General features: G+C 39.4%; 1 protein-coding gene across 1 annotated transcript; it reads right to left on the bottom strand.

Moving 5' to 3' along the window:
- Positions 1-519: 519 nt before the first annotated feature.
- CEP97 (centrosomal protein 97) lies at positions 520-18,111 on the bottom strand. The gene is made up of 11 exons (XM_032098382.1): positions 17,861-18,111; positions 15,522-15,664; positions 14,416-14,574; positions 13,923-14,024; positions 13,335-13,448; positions 12,290-12,456; positions 10,993-11,157; positions 9,111-9,244; positions 7,823-8,597; positions 6,671-6,746; positions 520-5,927 (listed from the first exon to the last, which is right to left on the bottom strand). The coding sequence occupies exons 1-11, from the start codon at positions 17,910-17,912 to the stop codon at positions 5,217-5,219; spliced, it is 2,598 nt and encodes an 865-aa protein (XP_031954273.1). The 5' UTR covers positions 17,913-18,111; the 3' UTR covers positions 520-5,216.
- Positions 18,112-18,118: the final 7 nt, after the last annotated feature.

An 18,118-nucleotide genomic window follows, 5' to 3' on the forward strand; every position in this document is an offset into this window, starting at 1 on the left:
TTTCACCTTTCAGAGAACGGTGTTGCAGTAAAACATGACTTTCATGTATTTCTGAGCTCCTCGACTGTTTCCTTTGTTAAAGCCTGAAAGATTTTTAATTAGTCTTCATTTGCTTATGAACAGCCAAAAGAGTAGGAGAGGCAACCCCACACGTTGTGATGGTGTTTCTCTTGATAAGCCCTTAGTCTTAATTCTCTCTCTAGAAAATGCTGTACAGAATACTGCCACATCTTTTAATTTAAACACAGCAGGTAATGAAGAACATGAAAGAGGGCCAGCAATAGAAACAAAGGACAGCAAATCACCAATGACAATTTCAGTGTCATTGGTGAACTCATTTCAAGGACCCTATTACACGCTTACTGTCCTAGGCACTGGAACAGTGGCCATCAGATGTCTGAGCTAATGCTTACCTTAACATCACTTGCTTTTTACTCCTGAGCTTCCCATCTCCAGAAGAGCCCTCCAGTTGCAAGATTATGACTATAGCCATAAGAGTCAATATAAAGTACACCTTAAGATTTTCAATAAATGTACAAATCATTTATTTAAAATTCAAAACTCAGAGATACAAACAAAATACTTAAGAAACAATAAATCCAAAATGTAAACACTTATAGAAAATATATGAACTGTACCAATTTAACCACCCACCATTCTTCACAGAAAACAGCAAGAAATAGAAAGACAAATCAATACCCAATTGTTCTTTTTTTCTCAAATTCTAGTTTAGAGGTAGAATACTCCTGTGAAAGTCTCCAAAAAAATTTAATTCAGTAGAATTATGCTACAAATTAATTTGGCCCATATACTTATAAATGTAATGAAGCCAGAAAAAAAAGATTCTTACTGAGAGCTCTTGTACAATAAAATTTGGCACGGCACTTTCCAAGAGATAAAGCACCTTTCCTGATAAATACTGGCTTATGTTTTTGCAAGAAAGGGATCCTGTGTTTTTTCCATTACTGACAAAGAAAACATTTAAAAATAGACAAAGTCACAACTTTTTGGCAGGCATACAGAAAGTGTTTCTCAGTAACTTGTCCTAGAAAGCCAATCTGGGGGAAAAAAAGAGTGTAACTATTAAAAGAAGACATTTTGAAAGACTTTATGAATACTTGATGCATACTTATTTGGGTGGCACAGTCCTCAAGGGGGGAGTGGGGGGGAAGTTAATATAACGGGAGGAAAAAGAAGAAGTGTCTTTTCTACTAGCTGGGGAACTAACCAGTTTATACATTTTATTGTCATCAGTCAGTCTCCACTAACTGCTACAATTCTATCCTCTCAGGAGAAAGTGTATCTGTGTGAGACACACTAGAACATCAAATTCAGTAAAAATTACCCAGGTAATCTCAAAGGAACATATATTCCATTTTTGCTCATCAAATAACCTGCTACAAGTAGAAACAAAAATTAGAATTGTTCAGACAATATATACAAATTCATAAAAAAACAGGAACAATTTGCAAGCTCAAATACAAACATTATTCAGAAAAAAAAACCCCTTTTTTTTTTATATAGAGACTGGCTGCTAAGTGCATTATTTAAACTGCTGCATGCAAATAGTAGAACCTACGGTTGTTTAAGAAACTTAACTAACAACAACTGCTAGGCTTCTACAATTTAGTTTAGCAAGGACTTTCTCAAGTATTTGCTGAAGGACATTTGTGGTTCAGAAACAGTAAAATAAAATTTGCAGTCTTAATGCCTTCTTGCTTTATGGTATATAGACCCACTTGTCCCAGCCTTCAGAGAAAAAGGCAAAAGAGTCATTTCTGCCACAGAGTAGCTGAAAATAGGCTTGCATGTGCCAGCTATCTCATTTGGGGCAAAACTACTTGTGTGGTACAATTTAAATAGTCCGAGCTATATTTATCTGATTTTTCTGAAGCAAATTAAAGAAGCATTTGAATTGTACTCACAACAGAGCTGGCAACATTACCCGGCAAATAACCAAGTTCTCTCTCCCACTAACACTGGAGGATTAGCCCAGGACAAAACACAAGAGATAAGCTTTTCTTCTACAAAGTACATTCTTCTGCTGAACATGAAGCCTTGCAAAAGGAAAGAATACAATATTAACACAGGAAAGTTTCAGATATATTTTAGGCCTTCCAATTCTTTTATGAAATTTCCATCATCTCCAAAGGAAACTGTGCATCCCTATCCAGGTAAAAGAATATTACATACCTAGATTATGGAAATTTAGCTAAACAAAGATGAGTAAATGCTAAGCCATATATTAAACTATGATATTTCCACATCATGATTCTTTGAGAGCTCAAAACAGGGCTGAAAAGAAGACAATTTTAAGTATATATCCAGTTTTATTCCTTACTTTTCCACTGTATCCGTCATTATGTCTTTCCTTGTATGTATTTTAATGGTCAGGATTAAAATATTTTCTGTATATACAAACTAATTACATTTAGCCCTGTAAAACCTAATCCAAAACTTCACCATTCTTTGATTTCTCTATATTTAGGCAACTCATCTTCTACACATGCAAAACTTTTCAGAACGTTAGAAAAAAAAACTTTCTAGTATTTCACAGTTTGCCCAAAAAAGTAAGATAAAGCTGACTATTTGGTGGTACATGCTTTGCTGTACCTACATAAAACCACTTTTGGATATATAGGTTACACATTAATAAGGACAACAGCTGACCCAGGCATTAGTTAAAATAAGTTGCCTTGTCTTTGTGCTTGCAAGTCCTAATAACAAAGGAAATGTCAAGAAACATCTAGGGCTTCCATAAAAAATTTACTTTCACCAAGTTTTCCCCCTTTGATGCCTCCAAAATTAGTTGTTTCACATCTAACTGTGCAGCAAAAGTGACAATAGAAAACAGCAGAATATGTATGCTCCCTCAGTGTCCTCAGTAAGTGAAACCTTGTTATTCAGGCAGTGGTCTAGTTCCTCCCAGGTCTTGCAATAAAGCAGTCTCCCACGAAAGAGAACTTACTGCATTGTTACACCTGACCACTGCTTCCAGAGTGTAAGATCCAACAACTGCTTCATAGACTGAAATAATTCCTCTCTCAAAATTCAGAGAAAATCTCTGAAGTTTGGGGGGTTTTACATAAGATACTGACAATCAAAGAGCTGAGTCCTATGAACTGCAGATCCCCAAGCATGGCAGATTTAAAGCCAAGTTCAGAACCTTCAGAGGACAAGGGTATGATCATGTGGACTACACACTGCTTTGCCCAGGTAATCAGATGTTGTGATACATTAATGCACCTGTACCATTTTCAATACCCAAGCACAACTGTGCTCCAAGATCTAATTATGAATATGGTCATGCTACAAATGTGCTGTAACCACATTCATTTAGAAAGACAGCACATTAAGAACCTACCACCTCAGCTGTTCTGGGTTTTCTTTAATGCTCCCATGTATGCAAGGCACAGCCAAAGGTCAGCCTGACTGCAGAGACAGCTCTTTGGAGAAGTTGGTGCTCTAGAACTTTTTTGGGGTGGGAGAAAAAGAGATCATGGCTACTCTATACACAGAAGCAAGCTTTATTCTTCCAAGATGAACTTCACCACAGGGAATGTGGCTGGTACAAGTCCAATACACCATTTATGTTCTAAATAAAGGGTATTTTGAGGCCTCAAGAAGATACTGGCCTCATACCAAACTCCTGAGTAGTGGTAAATTTCAGCTCGGAACCTAAAGCAGACATGCAACCAAAGCTTTCACAAAACCCAAATTATTTTACACGGTAACGTGGCCATCGGAGTCGCATTAAAAGAGCGCTAGTTGGTTTTAGTGACACCATAGCACCAGAAGTTAACCTGTGGATCCAGAGAATTATGATAAGCCTGTGTCTTTGTAACTGAGAAGTAAACAGCAAACTACTGCAACACCGGCCTCCCAGTACACATTGCAAAATGCAGCATCAGCAAACGCAACTGACCCCTGTAAATCACAACATCAACTTTTATTTCACTAGTGTCCATCACAAATCACATGGCAAAACAGATTTCCCTTGTCACTGTTGAAGTATACTAAGATACCTAGACTATGCTTTCCACTTTCCTGCTGCTTCCCCAGTGTTTATCTTGCCTAGCCATTGCTATGTTGGGTTTTTTAATGGGAAAGGGTCAGGTATCTCAGCATATTTCCTAACAGGGAAGAAATACAACTTTTTATCCACATCTAATTAAAATGTCAAACACTGGAGATACAGGGGAAAAAAACCAACCAAAAAACCCAACAGAGATATGAGGAAATAGTTTTAAGTCATGGCATTTACTTTTAGTATTTATACCTGTAGATAGAAGTAGTTGTGATCCATCAAACTGACTATTGTCTCGAAAGCCATGCAAATCCAAACCGCACAAGGACATTAGCATCCTTGTTGAGGAAAACATACACCATCAACTCCCCTGCTGTAACCCAGCAGTGTAGCCTTGGAAATGATGTTCCCAAATCACATGCTCTTCGGAAATTCTTATTTACTCCTGGCTGCTACTGGTCCCATTTTGAGTCTTACCTGAGAAAGCAGGGAAATTCAATCCCAGGGCAAACAAAGGTCAAGGCTTGTTTGAAGCTGCCTGAGGCCTCTCTCCTGTAAGTCCTTATTTCAGTGTGTATGTAAATGACCTAATTCCTCGCCAGCAGCTTCAAGTTATTTACAAAAAAGTCACTGACTCAGACACTGGTTTTCTGGAATGCATCTTTGATACACTGACCAAGCTACTCTTGTTAAAGTCAAAAGAAGTCTGAATTTTCATCTTTCTCAGCAGGCTGTATTCTGCCTATGACAGGATACACTGCCTGTATTGACTCCATTTCTTCCCATATTGTTTGCTTCTCTTTGCAAAATAAGAACTTAATCCTTCTTTGTAGGAAAAAAACCAAATACTTACTAACAGTCACCAAAGCGAATTTACAGCAAACATTACCACCACTGCCATATCCACCCCCCAATCTTCAGAATTCATTTAATGGAGGCCAGTCATTAGGATACCAGTTTTATGTTTGCAAATAAAGTGCATAATGATTGTCACTGAGAATTTCGCTGATTTTAGCATAGTTAGTGTCAATCCTCAGCAACATCAGTAAAATAGTAATTACAACATAAATTGTTAACATGAGTCAAAATCTGAAACAGCACACATTAAAAATAAGTTTTGTACAAACAGGAAAAAGAAAGAGAAAGGAAAGTGAAATGGAATCCCTAGTCCTTTGTGGAAATGAGCCCATTATACAGCTATCCCAACATGCAGCATCTGAAACGAAGAATCACGGTCTGTTTGCTTCCCTTCTATTCCTGAATTCAGTTTGTAGCTTTCTGGTGGTGTCTGACACATTTCACCTTGGACAGGGGAAGATGTATCTTGAGGGAGCTCTACAGAGACGGTGTCAGAGGAAGAATCTTGGCTTTCTGCTGACACAGCAATTTGTAGACAGCTGCCCTCCATTTCCTCATTGCAATCTGTGTCTTCATCAGCCTCTTCCAGCTGCTGAACAGATTTCAAATACTGCTGTATCAGTCCATTGTCCTGCTCATTACTAGAGCTCTCTTTACTTTGCCCACACTCCCCAGGGCCATCCTCTACATCTGAAGAACATGCTGAAACAGACTTGCCACATTGTTTGATGGTTTCCATTGAAAGGGAGCTCTCAGTTTCTTCAGCTAAACTCCTTTCAGAGCTACACAGGTCACCGGCACGAGTCTGATCAGCCGCAGAAGAATGAAAACCAGAATCTGGGAACTGCAATGAAGACTTTTCTGGAAGATCATCCTCACTAGCTGGAACTAACAAAGCAGAACTAACACCTGGTGGGGTTTCTTGCTCCACTGTGGATGACTGAATAGGTGGTTTGAATGGGCATGAAGTACCGGCTGAAGGGATCGCAGCACCACCTAAATTTTGCATCACTGAAAGCTGCCATTGTTGAAGGGATTTAACCTGTAAAGTACAGAGAAAAATTCATTATGAAATGCAACTAAAAGTATTTTGATTTCTAGAGGATTGATTTCTTGCATTCAGCATCCAACCTCTAGTATAAAATCTAAGACTAAGTGACAAACAAAAGGCTTGCTACGTCTTTAGGGAAAGTTTGTTCTTCCCACTGAAATCACGGCTTTTAAACCTACATGCCAAACACTGACAGAGCACACAAGCTCCCACTTCAAGTACCTGAAGAAAATGAAATCTGTTCTTAAAACCAGAAAGGATTTATCTGTTTTTAAGAAAACAGCTTTATTTTTGGAAGAATAGCTTATTAAAAGATGTATTAATAACTTTCCTGCCTCAAAAACAAGTTGCTCACAAGCAACACAGCTTGACGTCAATTTGCCATGGGCATTTACCAGTCACATCATTCTTCACAGTTCTGCTTATGTTTATTTAGCTTTTCTTGCATTTTGTCTTCCTTCTCACCAGGCCACAATTTAGTCTTTAGTAATAAAACCAGTGTTCTTGCACTAATGCTTCTGAAGGTTATTTTCCTCCACAATGCCAGTACAGCAAACAACACAGCAGTAAGATTCTATTAAACCACCCAAATCATCATTGGAAAACCTGAACCATATTGACTATCTCTTCAAGATCTGCAGTATGAAATAATGCAAATTCATATATAAGCAGATTCAAATTCAAATTTCAAATTCACATGTAAGCAGAAAAACAAGAGGACTAAAATTACTTACCTGGTTCCAAAGAAATTTGACAGCTTCCTCCTGTACAAGCCTCTGCATTTTATCTTCCTCTCTTTCTTTTCTTAGTCTGCAAGAACACACATCCAAAATTTATGCAGCTTAAATAAGCAACATTTGGGTAACAAGAGCAACAAGCATAAAAATGCCTACTTATGTAACAGCACTCTTGAAAGATACAACGGAGCCTAACATTAAGAAATTACTGCAGTCTGGCTTGCCATAAATACCCAGCTGCTGACTTCAAGTTTCTTTTTCAGTCACATTTAAATTCGGCTTCCTTTTACTGCAGCACATTTGTTGGCTTAGCTATAATGTGTCTTTTTGTAAACGGAACCTGAGCTCTTATTTTTTCCTGTACAACTATCACCCCCCACACACACCAAATAGTACATCTTCATTTCAAATTATGCTGTCCCCATTGATACGTGGATGGAGTATGATGTGTAAGCACTGGGAGTTTCTGGAGGTTCACTGAGCACTCAACTTCATTCACAGAACTTATGTCACTTGTGATAATGAAGAAAAAGAGCCTGTCAGACTGACAGCTCCAGGCTGATCCAGAAAGATATTAAGTAAAATCCAGAATTTTTGTCTTTGTCTTACAAATTGAGAAACTTTGACCACGATCTCCTCCAAACATGGATTCACAGGACCAAAAATTAAAACAGAACCAACCACAGAATCATATGTTAAAATTGTATCATTTTCAATTTAAAATTTAATTTAGAATTTCCTCTACCAACAAGGTAGAGGAAATTCTTCTTTTCACCAGCAACAGAAGAATGACTGTCAATATGGACACTTGATTTACAGACTCTGTAATTGTGAGGAGACAAGTAAAAAAAAAAATCTCACTCAGCAATTTCTATTTTGAAATATGCAAGTCCTGCTTATAGAGGAATAGAAAAATGTGTTCTAACCCAATCCATTTATAGAAGGTACTTTGAGACTATGAACAGCTATGTGCAAAACTGTGCCTACTTTACAGGAAGTGATCCTGTAATGTAATCAGTTTTATGTGTCTGATGCTAGGTTTTACTGTGAGTAGTTATATCAAGGCCCATCTGTATCTGTTATGAAATACTCTGGAATGATGGTTATATTCATACAGACTTGAAAATACACACCATGACCTCAACCTACTTTTCTATTTCAGCAGTTAAGCAAATGATGTGCTCCTGCATTCTGTTTAGTCGAATTTCATTCCGCACTTCCTTGGCTCGAGGATGGTAGTTCCTCGTGTAAAATCCTCTCCAGGAAGCTTGAAGCTTGGTAGCTGCTTCAGTCATCCTTTGCAGTTCAGCTGCACCTTGATCAGCTGGTGCTGCACCTTGCACAGCCAATGAACCAGACCTTTCTTCGGTCATCTGGTCAGGACAAAGAGTTTTTACTCCTGATTCAGCAGCTGATGAGGTGCTGGGGTGACTGTGCAGAACTTGGCTTTCAGAGGCCTTTAAAGAGTTGCCAGTCTTTGCAGCCAGGCCAGCTGTTCCGCGATCAGGAGCAGGCACCTGTGGCATCTCTTTGATATTCTCTTGTGTTTCCACACTTCCTGCTGCTCTGTTAGGGTGCTCTCCCATAACAGACAAAGCTTCTTGCTTGTTAGTTGTTTCTCTACTACTATTAACATCTCTCACACATTCAATCACTGTATCATCATCATCTTCTTGGCCCAAATTGATTCCATGTAGCTTCAGGTCTGAAGCAGGAGACACTGGAGACAATCCTGAAGCAACTGGCATAAAAGTAGACTCCGAGGATAAAAGGCTGCTGTTTAGTTTGTCTTCATCTGTCTGTACATCTTCAAGGTGTAGCTCCTTGGGAAAGCTTCTTTCACGAGGAAAAGTGTTCTTTACTGCACAGGAATGATCATTGTTTGCACTTGGTCCAACCCAAGAATTCCTCAGGATGACAGGTTCTAGACAAGCAGAAAGAGACATTCTAGTATTAGAGTATTTCAACAATAATAATAGTAATAGCTCATCCAATTCATAGGGATTCACAATTTGGTTTTGACAGTTAGCAACTGGGTGGGTAAGATGATCCAACATGCTAGTAATGATGAGCATGATTTCTGTATTAGGACAATACTTACCACAGTAACATCCAAACTTAGCAAATACCAGGTACAAACTGCACTTCCTTGGAGAATAAACTTGTATAAAACAGACAAGTCAAAGTAGTAACTCTTTTGTTTGTTGGATTGGGTTTTTCACCTAACCAACCTACTAGCATTTCAAGACACAAATAAGCACGGACTGGATTTTTTCAGAAACAAAGTATAACTTCAGCTGAGAAAACAGATGAACAGAATAAAATAATAACAGGGCCTTGTTCTTAAATTCCCTCCACAAAGTTAGCACAAAGTTATGTTCAAAAGAAAAATATTTATCTCCACAGGTAAGATCACAGGTGTAGATAAGCTACTTACCCTTTTCAAGAACCATCTGTGATGGCTGGGCCAGGCCACTGTGTTCATGAGCAACTGGCACTGTTTTGCTGGGAGCAGAAGATGTAGGTGGTTCCTCATTTTGGTTTTCATGCATCAACTGCCTCTGGTGGAGTCTAAGCACAGAGTGCAGCAACAGATTTTACGTTTCTTTTAAACTTTCTTTTGTACAGAAAACATCTAAAAGAAACTATGAACTATTCCAAAGGAAACAAGTGATCAAAACATTGTAAACAAGAGGCTAGTTATGCAGACTCCTATACCTACAAGACACTAACAAGACTACTCACAAAGCAGGGGACTGCAGTCTTTTTCTGCTCCCCTTCCTCCTGCCTCTCTTTCTTCACTACATGTATTAAAAAAGAAAAAAAAAAGAAAGAAAAGAGAAAAAGCCCAACATGCAATTCTGACTACAGACTGAAAACCATGAGGCATTACTACACACAAGGAAGGCATGCAGATATTTTAAGCATCTAATGTGGAATACATTGTGTGTGTAGGTATAGACGAGTTTGAGGAATGATGGGAGTGTCTTTTACATTTGGAAGTGAGTGAATCAAGGAATAGGTGTTCCTGTTACTAAAGGCCCAAAATCCTAGTACAAATCACCGAATATTGCCACAAACAAAATCATCCTTTAAAACCCAGAGAACACACGGTTGTTTCAGCCCAAATAAATTAGAAGATCATGAGGCAGAGGTTGAACTGCCCTATAAATCATATATGCATGTGCATGTACATGGGTGAGGATTTGTGGGGATTCCTTTTTCTGATAGGGTTTTTTGGCTTGGTTGTTGAGGTTTTTTTTAATTTTTAAAGAGCTATATTTAGCAGACCACCTTCCTGAATTTTCCCCAGAAACATCATGTGAATGCCAGAGCACTTAGCTAGAGATTCCAAGGTCAAGATGCTTTGACTGCACCTTCTCCTCAGAAACAACTACAACGCTGCTACAATTTTCTCCTGGAGGCCAATTTACACTTGCTAAGCGTACAGTAACTCCTTCCAGATGCTCCCAAGTTTCTGGCCTTTTTGAGGAGATAGCCTTCTTCTAACCACAACACTTCTGTTGCTCAACTTTTTAACCACACTACGCCACTTAGGTAGCTTGCTCCTGGGAGCTGAATTTTCTGCTTTATCTTTCCACAAAAAAAAGTTTGTCAATAGGTCCTGGGGAATAGAACAACCTGTATTGCTCCATTTTCTGGCTTCTAACCAAAATTAGTTCACCTTTACATGGATGAAAAATGCACCATGATAACTCTACTTATCTATTTGCACAGATCTTAGCAAAACAGCTACTGCTGGCAGAACCAGCAGCCTCTCCAGAGGCCTTTGCTGACAGACCTCAGATGCCAGATACAGACGGACAAATGCATCACTGGGAACAGTGTCCCTCAAAAGACAACCTTAACTTTAAAACCAAGAAAGAACCTGCCAACAATAAAAAAGTGGCTAATACACCAGTGTATCACAATAGTCCTCATTTACAATTAGAATGAAAGTTAAGCAAAGCTCCTTTTTGAAGTTTTCATCATTTTTTCTGTGGCAATAGAAACCCCAGTACATAGTTTGTTTATTTTAATCACAATTCTAACACAAACTACCTTCAGAGTCCTACAAAGCACAGACTGAAAAATATAAAGAATTTTCCCCTAGATGGCCCAGAAAGCAGGAAAACACTCCTGCTGCTGCTGCCTTGCCTCTCATTCCCATCTTGGACGCATACTGTACATTACACTTTGCATCTCCTGCCCCCACTGTTGCTTTGAAATACTTAAAATGAAATCTTACTATATCTAACACATAAGATACATAATTATGTTCTCAATTACATTGTCTAACAAAGAAAGTAAGTTCTCACCTTTGCTTACTCAGTATTTTTTCCAGTTTGGCATCCTCTTCAGTCTGGAGCCCATATGCAGATATGAGAGGACAAACAGTAGCCAAGTACTGAACTAGCTGAACATGCTGCCCAGGTCGATATGACCTTCCTTTCCCTTGACTGTAGAGCCATTCTGCTTTCAAACTGTTAGGAAGGGGGAAAATGGTCACCTTTAATGAATGGCATAAAACCAGTAACTCTGTGTTTTTAGTGGGTACCCAAGAGCTAATCTACAAATCTAAGCAAAACTTGGAACATGTTCAGTGCCCAGGGAATGCCATTACCAGAACAATGAATAAAGTATTCATTCATTTAAGCACCGATGAAACAAACAAAAACCCCCCTATTTGTCCCAAACTGTGGGGTCTTTGCTTTGTGTGTAATCTTTGAGCACTGAAAACACATTTGTGTCAATGAACTTATCACCAAAGCTTTCACAGAAACAGAGAAGTTCACAAAAACATGCAAAATAGACACAGAGAGCAAATCTTGCCAAAGTATTCAACAAGTCTGGTTTTTAAATTAAATTAATTTCTGCCTGAAAATATTTAATATAACACACTGACATGTAATAATACTGTTAATACAGAACACCCCATTATTAATGAAAAAAAAAGTATGGATTTCTAAGAGGCAAGTTTTCAGGAAAGTCACAACATGCTATGGTGAAACAGAAATAGAATTGGTTTACCTTTGACCAAGAAAAGGGCACACTTTTATTTTAGTAACAGGGAAAAAAGGACATTAATACCCTAGAATACATTCATGTCCTGGACTAGAATGCGTTTATACTGGATAATACTTATGCTTAGACTCTTCTGATGTCAAGAACTTTGTCATGCAGATATCATAGTGATATAATGACCACAAGGATACAGTAACAAATGATTTGACCAAAATAATATTTAACTAATTAATAACAAAAAAAAAGCCAAATGTAGAAATGCACACGTAAGTCATGCTTTTTATATAAGGGCACATTTGAGCTTCCCCCAAGACAACAGCTTTAACACCTGCTGATTGTCACATTCTGCAAAGTCAAAGAGCCTGTAAAGGGTAACAGACCACTGATGAATTGGTACCACAGTTTTGCTTTGTAGAAGTACTTCTGTGAGTTGAGCAACAAAACAAAAAGCCTAATTTCATACTTTTATTTAAACAAGCTGGTGATCCTACATAATTCCAGTGCAACAGATGAAAAATTTAGCTAAAGCAATTTTAGCTTAGCCAAATTTCATTTGATAATTTTAGAGATTTAATAATACTATTATGTCACCTTTCCTTCTGAGAAATCACATATCCATCAAGGACTTTAAGGTTCAGACACCAGCTGACAATATAAGGCCTGTAGTCAAAGCCAGGGACAGAAGGTGTGGCCATCACACAAGGATTGTTCATAACTGACAGCTGTTCCAATTGGCGAAGAGGGGCCAGGAAAGAAACCTTGAGAAAACAAGATACATTTGTTAACTGAACAGAACACAACACATTTCTCCTAGATGCAGCTGGACAACTCATGCAAAATAACAGAATGACAAATAAATCAAAAATCACATTCAATTTTTGAACACAAAGGGCTACGAAGAACCTTCTATCAACTACTGCCACCTCCCATTAATTCTTCAGTAAGTGCTATTAGTCCTTGGAATATATTACCTTGTCTTAAAATTGTGGGAATGGGGCTTTATGTATAGAAAGGTACGGTACTTCTATGACTCCAGTTGACTAAAACAGGTGTCGGATTTTGAAAACGAATAAACAAACAAAGAGCAAGCCAGAAAGCTGGAGAAACACCGTCCTATTTTGAAGAGAAATTATTGCCAAAAAATTTTCCTCCGACTTAAAATCCCAACCAAGAGTTTTGGCTGCTACTCACAATAAACAAACAAAACAATAAAGACAAAAGTCACAGGCAGATTATTCGCTTCTCTTACACAGTGTTTGAAAAATAGGTCAGCGGCAACAAGTGCAATTCAAACCTATGTTCTAAACACAGCAGCTGCAGAAGCAGTTAATCAGCTCAGCTTTCAACTTTCAGACAACCACCAAAGATATGAATTTAGGCCTGAAAGTAACATCCTTGAATAATATAAAAACATAACAGAAAAAAGACAAAGTTTCTTTCCAGACTAAATTTTAAAAGATATCACCTAGCTTGTGCAGCTAATGCAGACATGGTTATTACACACAAACAATTAAACTATTAAAAGTTGGGTTGTTTCAAAGAAGAGAGCCCATTTTCAGTTAGAATCTCAAAACATTGTTCAACTTCCTTCTTTCCATCTACCAAAACACAAGGTGATCTATCTTCTACATCTTACCTCATTTAAATCTCTGATTTCATTTTCTGCCAAAGAAATAACAGTCAAACTCTGAGGTAGGCAAACTGGGGCAGTGCGAAGTGAAGTTATAATATTTCCATGTAGCAACAGGGTCTAAAAAATACAGTGATTAAATGAATGTTTGCTCAAAACCCTCAGATTTCTTTTTCAGGCATGATCTTACAAAAATACATGCAAAAGAACTATAATTAAGGCTTTCTGGTCACAGTTACCAAAAAATGCGCTTGGAAATGTTTTTCTCTACAGTGTGCATGCCAGAATAGTTAACAGTACGTTTTGTCTTGATTCATGATAGGAGATAAGAGAACAAAGAGCTATGAAGAAGATATCACCATCATATCTTTATCAAAATCACTGAAGTGGTTACATAAAAACCATTGCCTCAGTTCCTGCAACTTGAAAACAAGGAAGAGAATTCTTACACGCTTCCCTCTAGAAATTACAGTTAATTAATTAAGATGCTCTAAGAGCTAGTGTTTGAATAGTGAATGTCTAAAGGAAGAACTTCTCAAAGCAAATTTCCTTATGTAAAGAATGCAATAAAAACAGAGATAGAATAACATCTACCTTCAGCGAGGTAAGCTTGGAGAGATCGCTTAACTGAGCTATGTTGTTGTCTGACAGATCAAGATGCTGAAGAGACAGACAGGAATTGATTTGTTCAATGGCCTACAAAAACAAAGAAGTCAGTTACCCACAGTAACTCTTTTTTAGCCACTAAATAAAACGAGGTATCAATAACTATAAATTATTTTGAAAGCTAAAAAAACCATCAGCTAAGTAAGCCAAAATAAAAACCATGTTTTAATACAGTCATATTTTAAAGATAGTAATTCTTTTTCCTGTTTTGGAGATTATTTCCTTATTCTCATTTCATTTTGAAACCTTTTATTTTCCCGAGACAACTCTACTCCAAAAGCTGCCCTCTTCTATTTCATAAGCCAGTAGAGAAAACATTAACATCGTTGTTCCAATCAAAACATATTCAGATCTCTTTGCAGCATTTTCCAAATTTCCATAACACAAGATTCTGGTAAATGCAACAGACTAAACACTTTACCTTAAGGTTATTTCCTGCCAAATTCAGCCATTCCAGGTGCACCAAATCCTTCAGCCCTTCCACATACCCGATACTATTATGAGGCAAGTTGAGTACTCGGAGCTTGGTCAGTTTTGCTACCCCCATCATTCGCACCAGACGATTGTTGGCTACAGAGAGCTGCAGATGGACACACGAAAGAAACACTTTTAACTACCCAGACAGAATAAGCTTCTACTTTTAGAAGTTAAAAATCTACTCAACAGATACTTGTTCAACCTACGTATTTCATTTTCAAGTAAATAACACAGACAAAAAGCCTGCAAGAACCAGGAAATAAATTACTGATCAAAGAACATAAGTCTTCACAACTCACTCCACAAACTTAAGAGGAAATTCTCCTAGCAATAGCTAAATAAAGGAAAAAGAACGATGAATTGTGTCATGTGAACACAAGGTTTTCATATCAGAATTGCCAATTCATGGTGCAAATTGTTGCCCCACTCCTGGTGTAAAATTGCACTTACTGTCAATATGGCAGAGGACAAAATATATTTCACAGAATTCTCAAACAGGTCCTGTGCTAACAGGACTGTAAACCACAAACTTTTTAAAGGGTAAATCCTGATTAGACATACACTTCAGTAACATGATCACCAAGCTGGCAGTGTGATGAAGGTTTGTTGTAGCAACAAACCCCACCTCTGCCAACTCAGTGTAGCTTGCCTGTAGAAGTTATCAGGCAGCTTCAAGTCTACCCAGAGGCAGTTTCAGTGATAATACAACATTATTTCTAAGGTTACAAAGCTCAAGCACTCAAAAGCTAAGAATTATCAAAATTTGAGTCATCAGTGACTTTTCTAAATGTTCTTATGATGCCCCTCCCCCATCAGGATTTATTTAGCTCATTTTTAGTTACCCAGGTAATTCACAAAACAGCCTCCTCCACTATCAATTGTAGACCTCCACTGAAAACAAAGCCTTCTACTTTAGTTAGCCACCATTTATTTTCCTCTGAGGACAGTAACTGCTAGCTTACTTCAATTGCATAATACAGCCTTAAGGCAGAAGATGCTAACATCATAGCACCATTATCTGATAACAATTTCAAATCAAGGAACACTGACCTGCATCAGATTCCTGCATTTCTCCAAGTGTTCCAATTTAATTATCTGGTTTTTGTCCAGAATCAGAGTCTGGGTATCAGCATCACAGGGCAAGGTTGGACCCAGTTTTTGCAATCCTTGACCTGAGCAGTTGACTACCAAGCCTTAGAATAAAAAGGAGAAAAACCAAAAAAAAACACCACAAGGTTTATATACAAGAACATGTACTGAAAAAGCAATGCAAGACAAACAGATTTGTTTTATAATGGATGCAGATAATTTGAAAAAATGGATTAACTTTCTTTTTTATGTAAAACTGAAGCAAATTACTTCAGCTAAAACACCTCAAGAGTAACTGATCCAATTAATGGAAGATATACATACCAGACACTGTCCCAGTTAAGAACTCTAGCAGAATTCTGGGAAAGTCACAACAGAGCCTCTGAAGTGAGATGCAGCAAAATTCTGGCAGCTAAATTTAAAGGTGTGATCCTCAAAACTCCAAATTTCAAAAGAGCCTAAATTTTAAAATTCTTCAGAGATTTTAAATTTTGAGCAGCTTGACAACTACCTATGTGTAAGCATTCTAACTAAACTAAGAAGCCATTCATGCAGCCATACTACAGTACTGGGGGCATTGGGAGGAACAAACTGTGAACAGGCTAGCATACCATTTACTTAATGCAACACACAATTAAAATGTCCTAAGCCAAGAGGGCTATTATATGAAGTTAAAAGGCAAACATTTGCCATCTACAGGGAGCCTGAATCACTGGGTACCCAAAGTGACAACTGATAATAATAATTTTCATACATTAAGCCTCTGCTGTGTATTTGATGTATTACTGTAGTGCTCGTTCTTCTCTTACTATCTGTTCAGTAAATAATGCTTCCTTTTTCAGCAACATTTCCAAAACAATGTTCTCACCTCACATGCTGTACATATTAACTCTTACAGCTTACAGGTTTTTGAGGTTTAGTTATGCTATAGATGTAGACAAACATTTTCTGTGTACCATTTTGTCAACTAGAGACCATGGATTTCTAAGAAAGATGTCTGACTACATTTATTATATTTCCACTGTTTTCAAATCCATGGCTGCCACAAGAGCTTTGTAGAGCAGCAAGGCAGAGCCAGCAACCATCACACTCCTGTCTTTGCACATTCAGGGAGAAAGTACTGCTTGTTTCTCACTCAAGTAGTCACTTCTGCAACCACTTGGTCACTTTGATTAACAGAGAAACTTTGCATCTGCTCATTTATCCAAGAGTTTGTTACAGAAATTCACAACTGGCCCCTCTGGACTAGGGGAGAGGCAAAGACCCACAGTACTGAACTGCAAGAGTAATCCTTTTATTCATGCGCGTGAGGTGTCCCCTTCAAACTGGAGGACTTGGAATGTGGCTTTACACATGGTTCTCAGAGATTTCCAGCATTCAAGTATAACTGCTACTTAATACACACAACCATTTGCAAAGAACCTGTATTTCTATGGCGACATCATCCACCTGCTTCTCTATTGATCCAGACATCCCTGCAGTCAGGCTTGCTATAATCACTTCTCCATGATGCCAGACAAAGGAAGGTTTTCACAGAAGTGTTAAACGAGCCTGAATGCTGGCATTATTTCCCTTGTCTGGGGATATCCTTTATAAGCACCTTCAAGACTCAGAGAAGCATAGGTCCCTCTTTCAAAATGGTCTGTCCTTCTCCGCCTTGTAACAAGCTGGAGTCCTTTAGTTCGCTTGCTTAAGCATGACAGTTCTGTATACGGCATGAATCATATGTACCTGTGTAACTCTAAGAAATTAATACGATTCCATTCTATAAAGACTCATTGATATAATACCTGGGGAATGAGATTTTCGTAATAGGCTTTCAGGAGCCATGAAAACATTTCAAAATTGCCTATTTCTCGTTTGGCAGAAAGCAAGGAACTACACCCTCAGAAGTGGCGCTGTCTCCAAGACCTCTCAGTCCCCCCCCCAAGGGAAACCGGGCCCTATTTCATTCAGATCCCGGCCTATAAAGGTTCTACAAGGCTGCGCGATCCTCAGCACGATGGACAGCCGCACCGTCCTGCCCCGAGCCAGAGGCGCTCCTCAGGGCGGGAAGCGGTGCCCGCTCGCCCCGCGCTGCCCCGGCCGCTTCCAGCCCCCGGGGGCCCTCAGGGGCCGCCTGAGAGCGGGGGCAGCGCAGCGGCTGACCCGGCCCCTCACCCCGAGAGGAGGGGGCACCGCCGTCTCCACAGCGCCGAGCCCCCCGCGCCTCTCCGAGCGCCACAGCACCTTTCGGGACTCGCAGGCCCCCAATAAAGCGGCCCCGCCGGCCCCCGGCACCTGTCCGGGGCTGCCCTTACCCGCTCCGGCCGCCTCATCCCCCGCCCTGGCCGCAGCGCCGGCGGCCGCCATGCCCCGCGCTTGACAACACCGCCAGACAACCGAGCACCAGGCGCCGATGGGCCAGACCGCCCCGCCACAGGAGACCGCGCCTTTTGTCCTGGGTAGAGCGGCGGGTGCCACGTCCGGGGCTACGCCGGGGGAGCCCGGCCGGGTGAACGCTCCGCGAAGCCCCCGCGGTGCAGCCGGGGCGGGGCGGTGCTGCCCGGCCCTGCCCT

This window comes from Corvus moneduloides, chromosome 2 (assembly GCF_009650955.1).
Source record: "Corvus moneduloides isolate bCorMon1 chromosome 2, bCorMon1.pri, whole genome shotgun sequence".
Lineage (NCBI taxonomy): Eukaryota > Metazoa > Chordata > Aves > Passeriformes > Corvidae > Corvus > Corvus moneduloides.

Bases quoted from the DNA above. Each gene is read 5' to 3' on its own strand.
- CEP97 (XM_032098382.1), bottom strand. From the start codon at position 17,912: ATGGCGGCCGCCGGCGCTGCGGCCAGGGCGGGGGATGAGGCGGCCGGA. The intron at 15,665-17,860 runs GTAAGGGCAGCC...TTTTATTCTAAG, and splicing joins GGATGAGGCGGCCGGAGCGG to GCTTGGTAGTCAACTGCTCA. The intron at 14,025-14,415 runs GTAAAGTGTTTA...TTGTTTTTGTAG, and splicing joins TGGCAGGAAATAACCTTAAG to GCCATTGAACAAATCAATTC.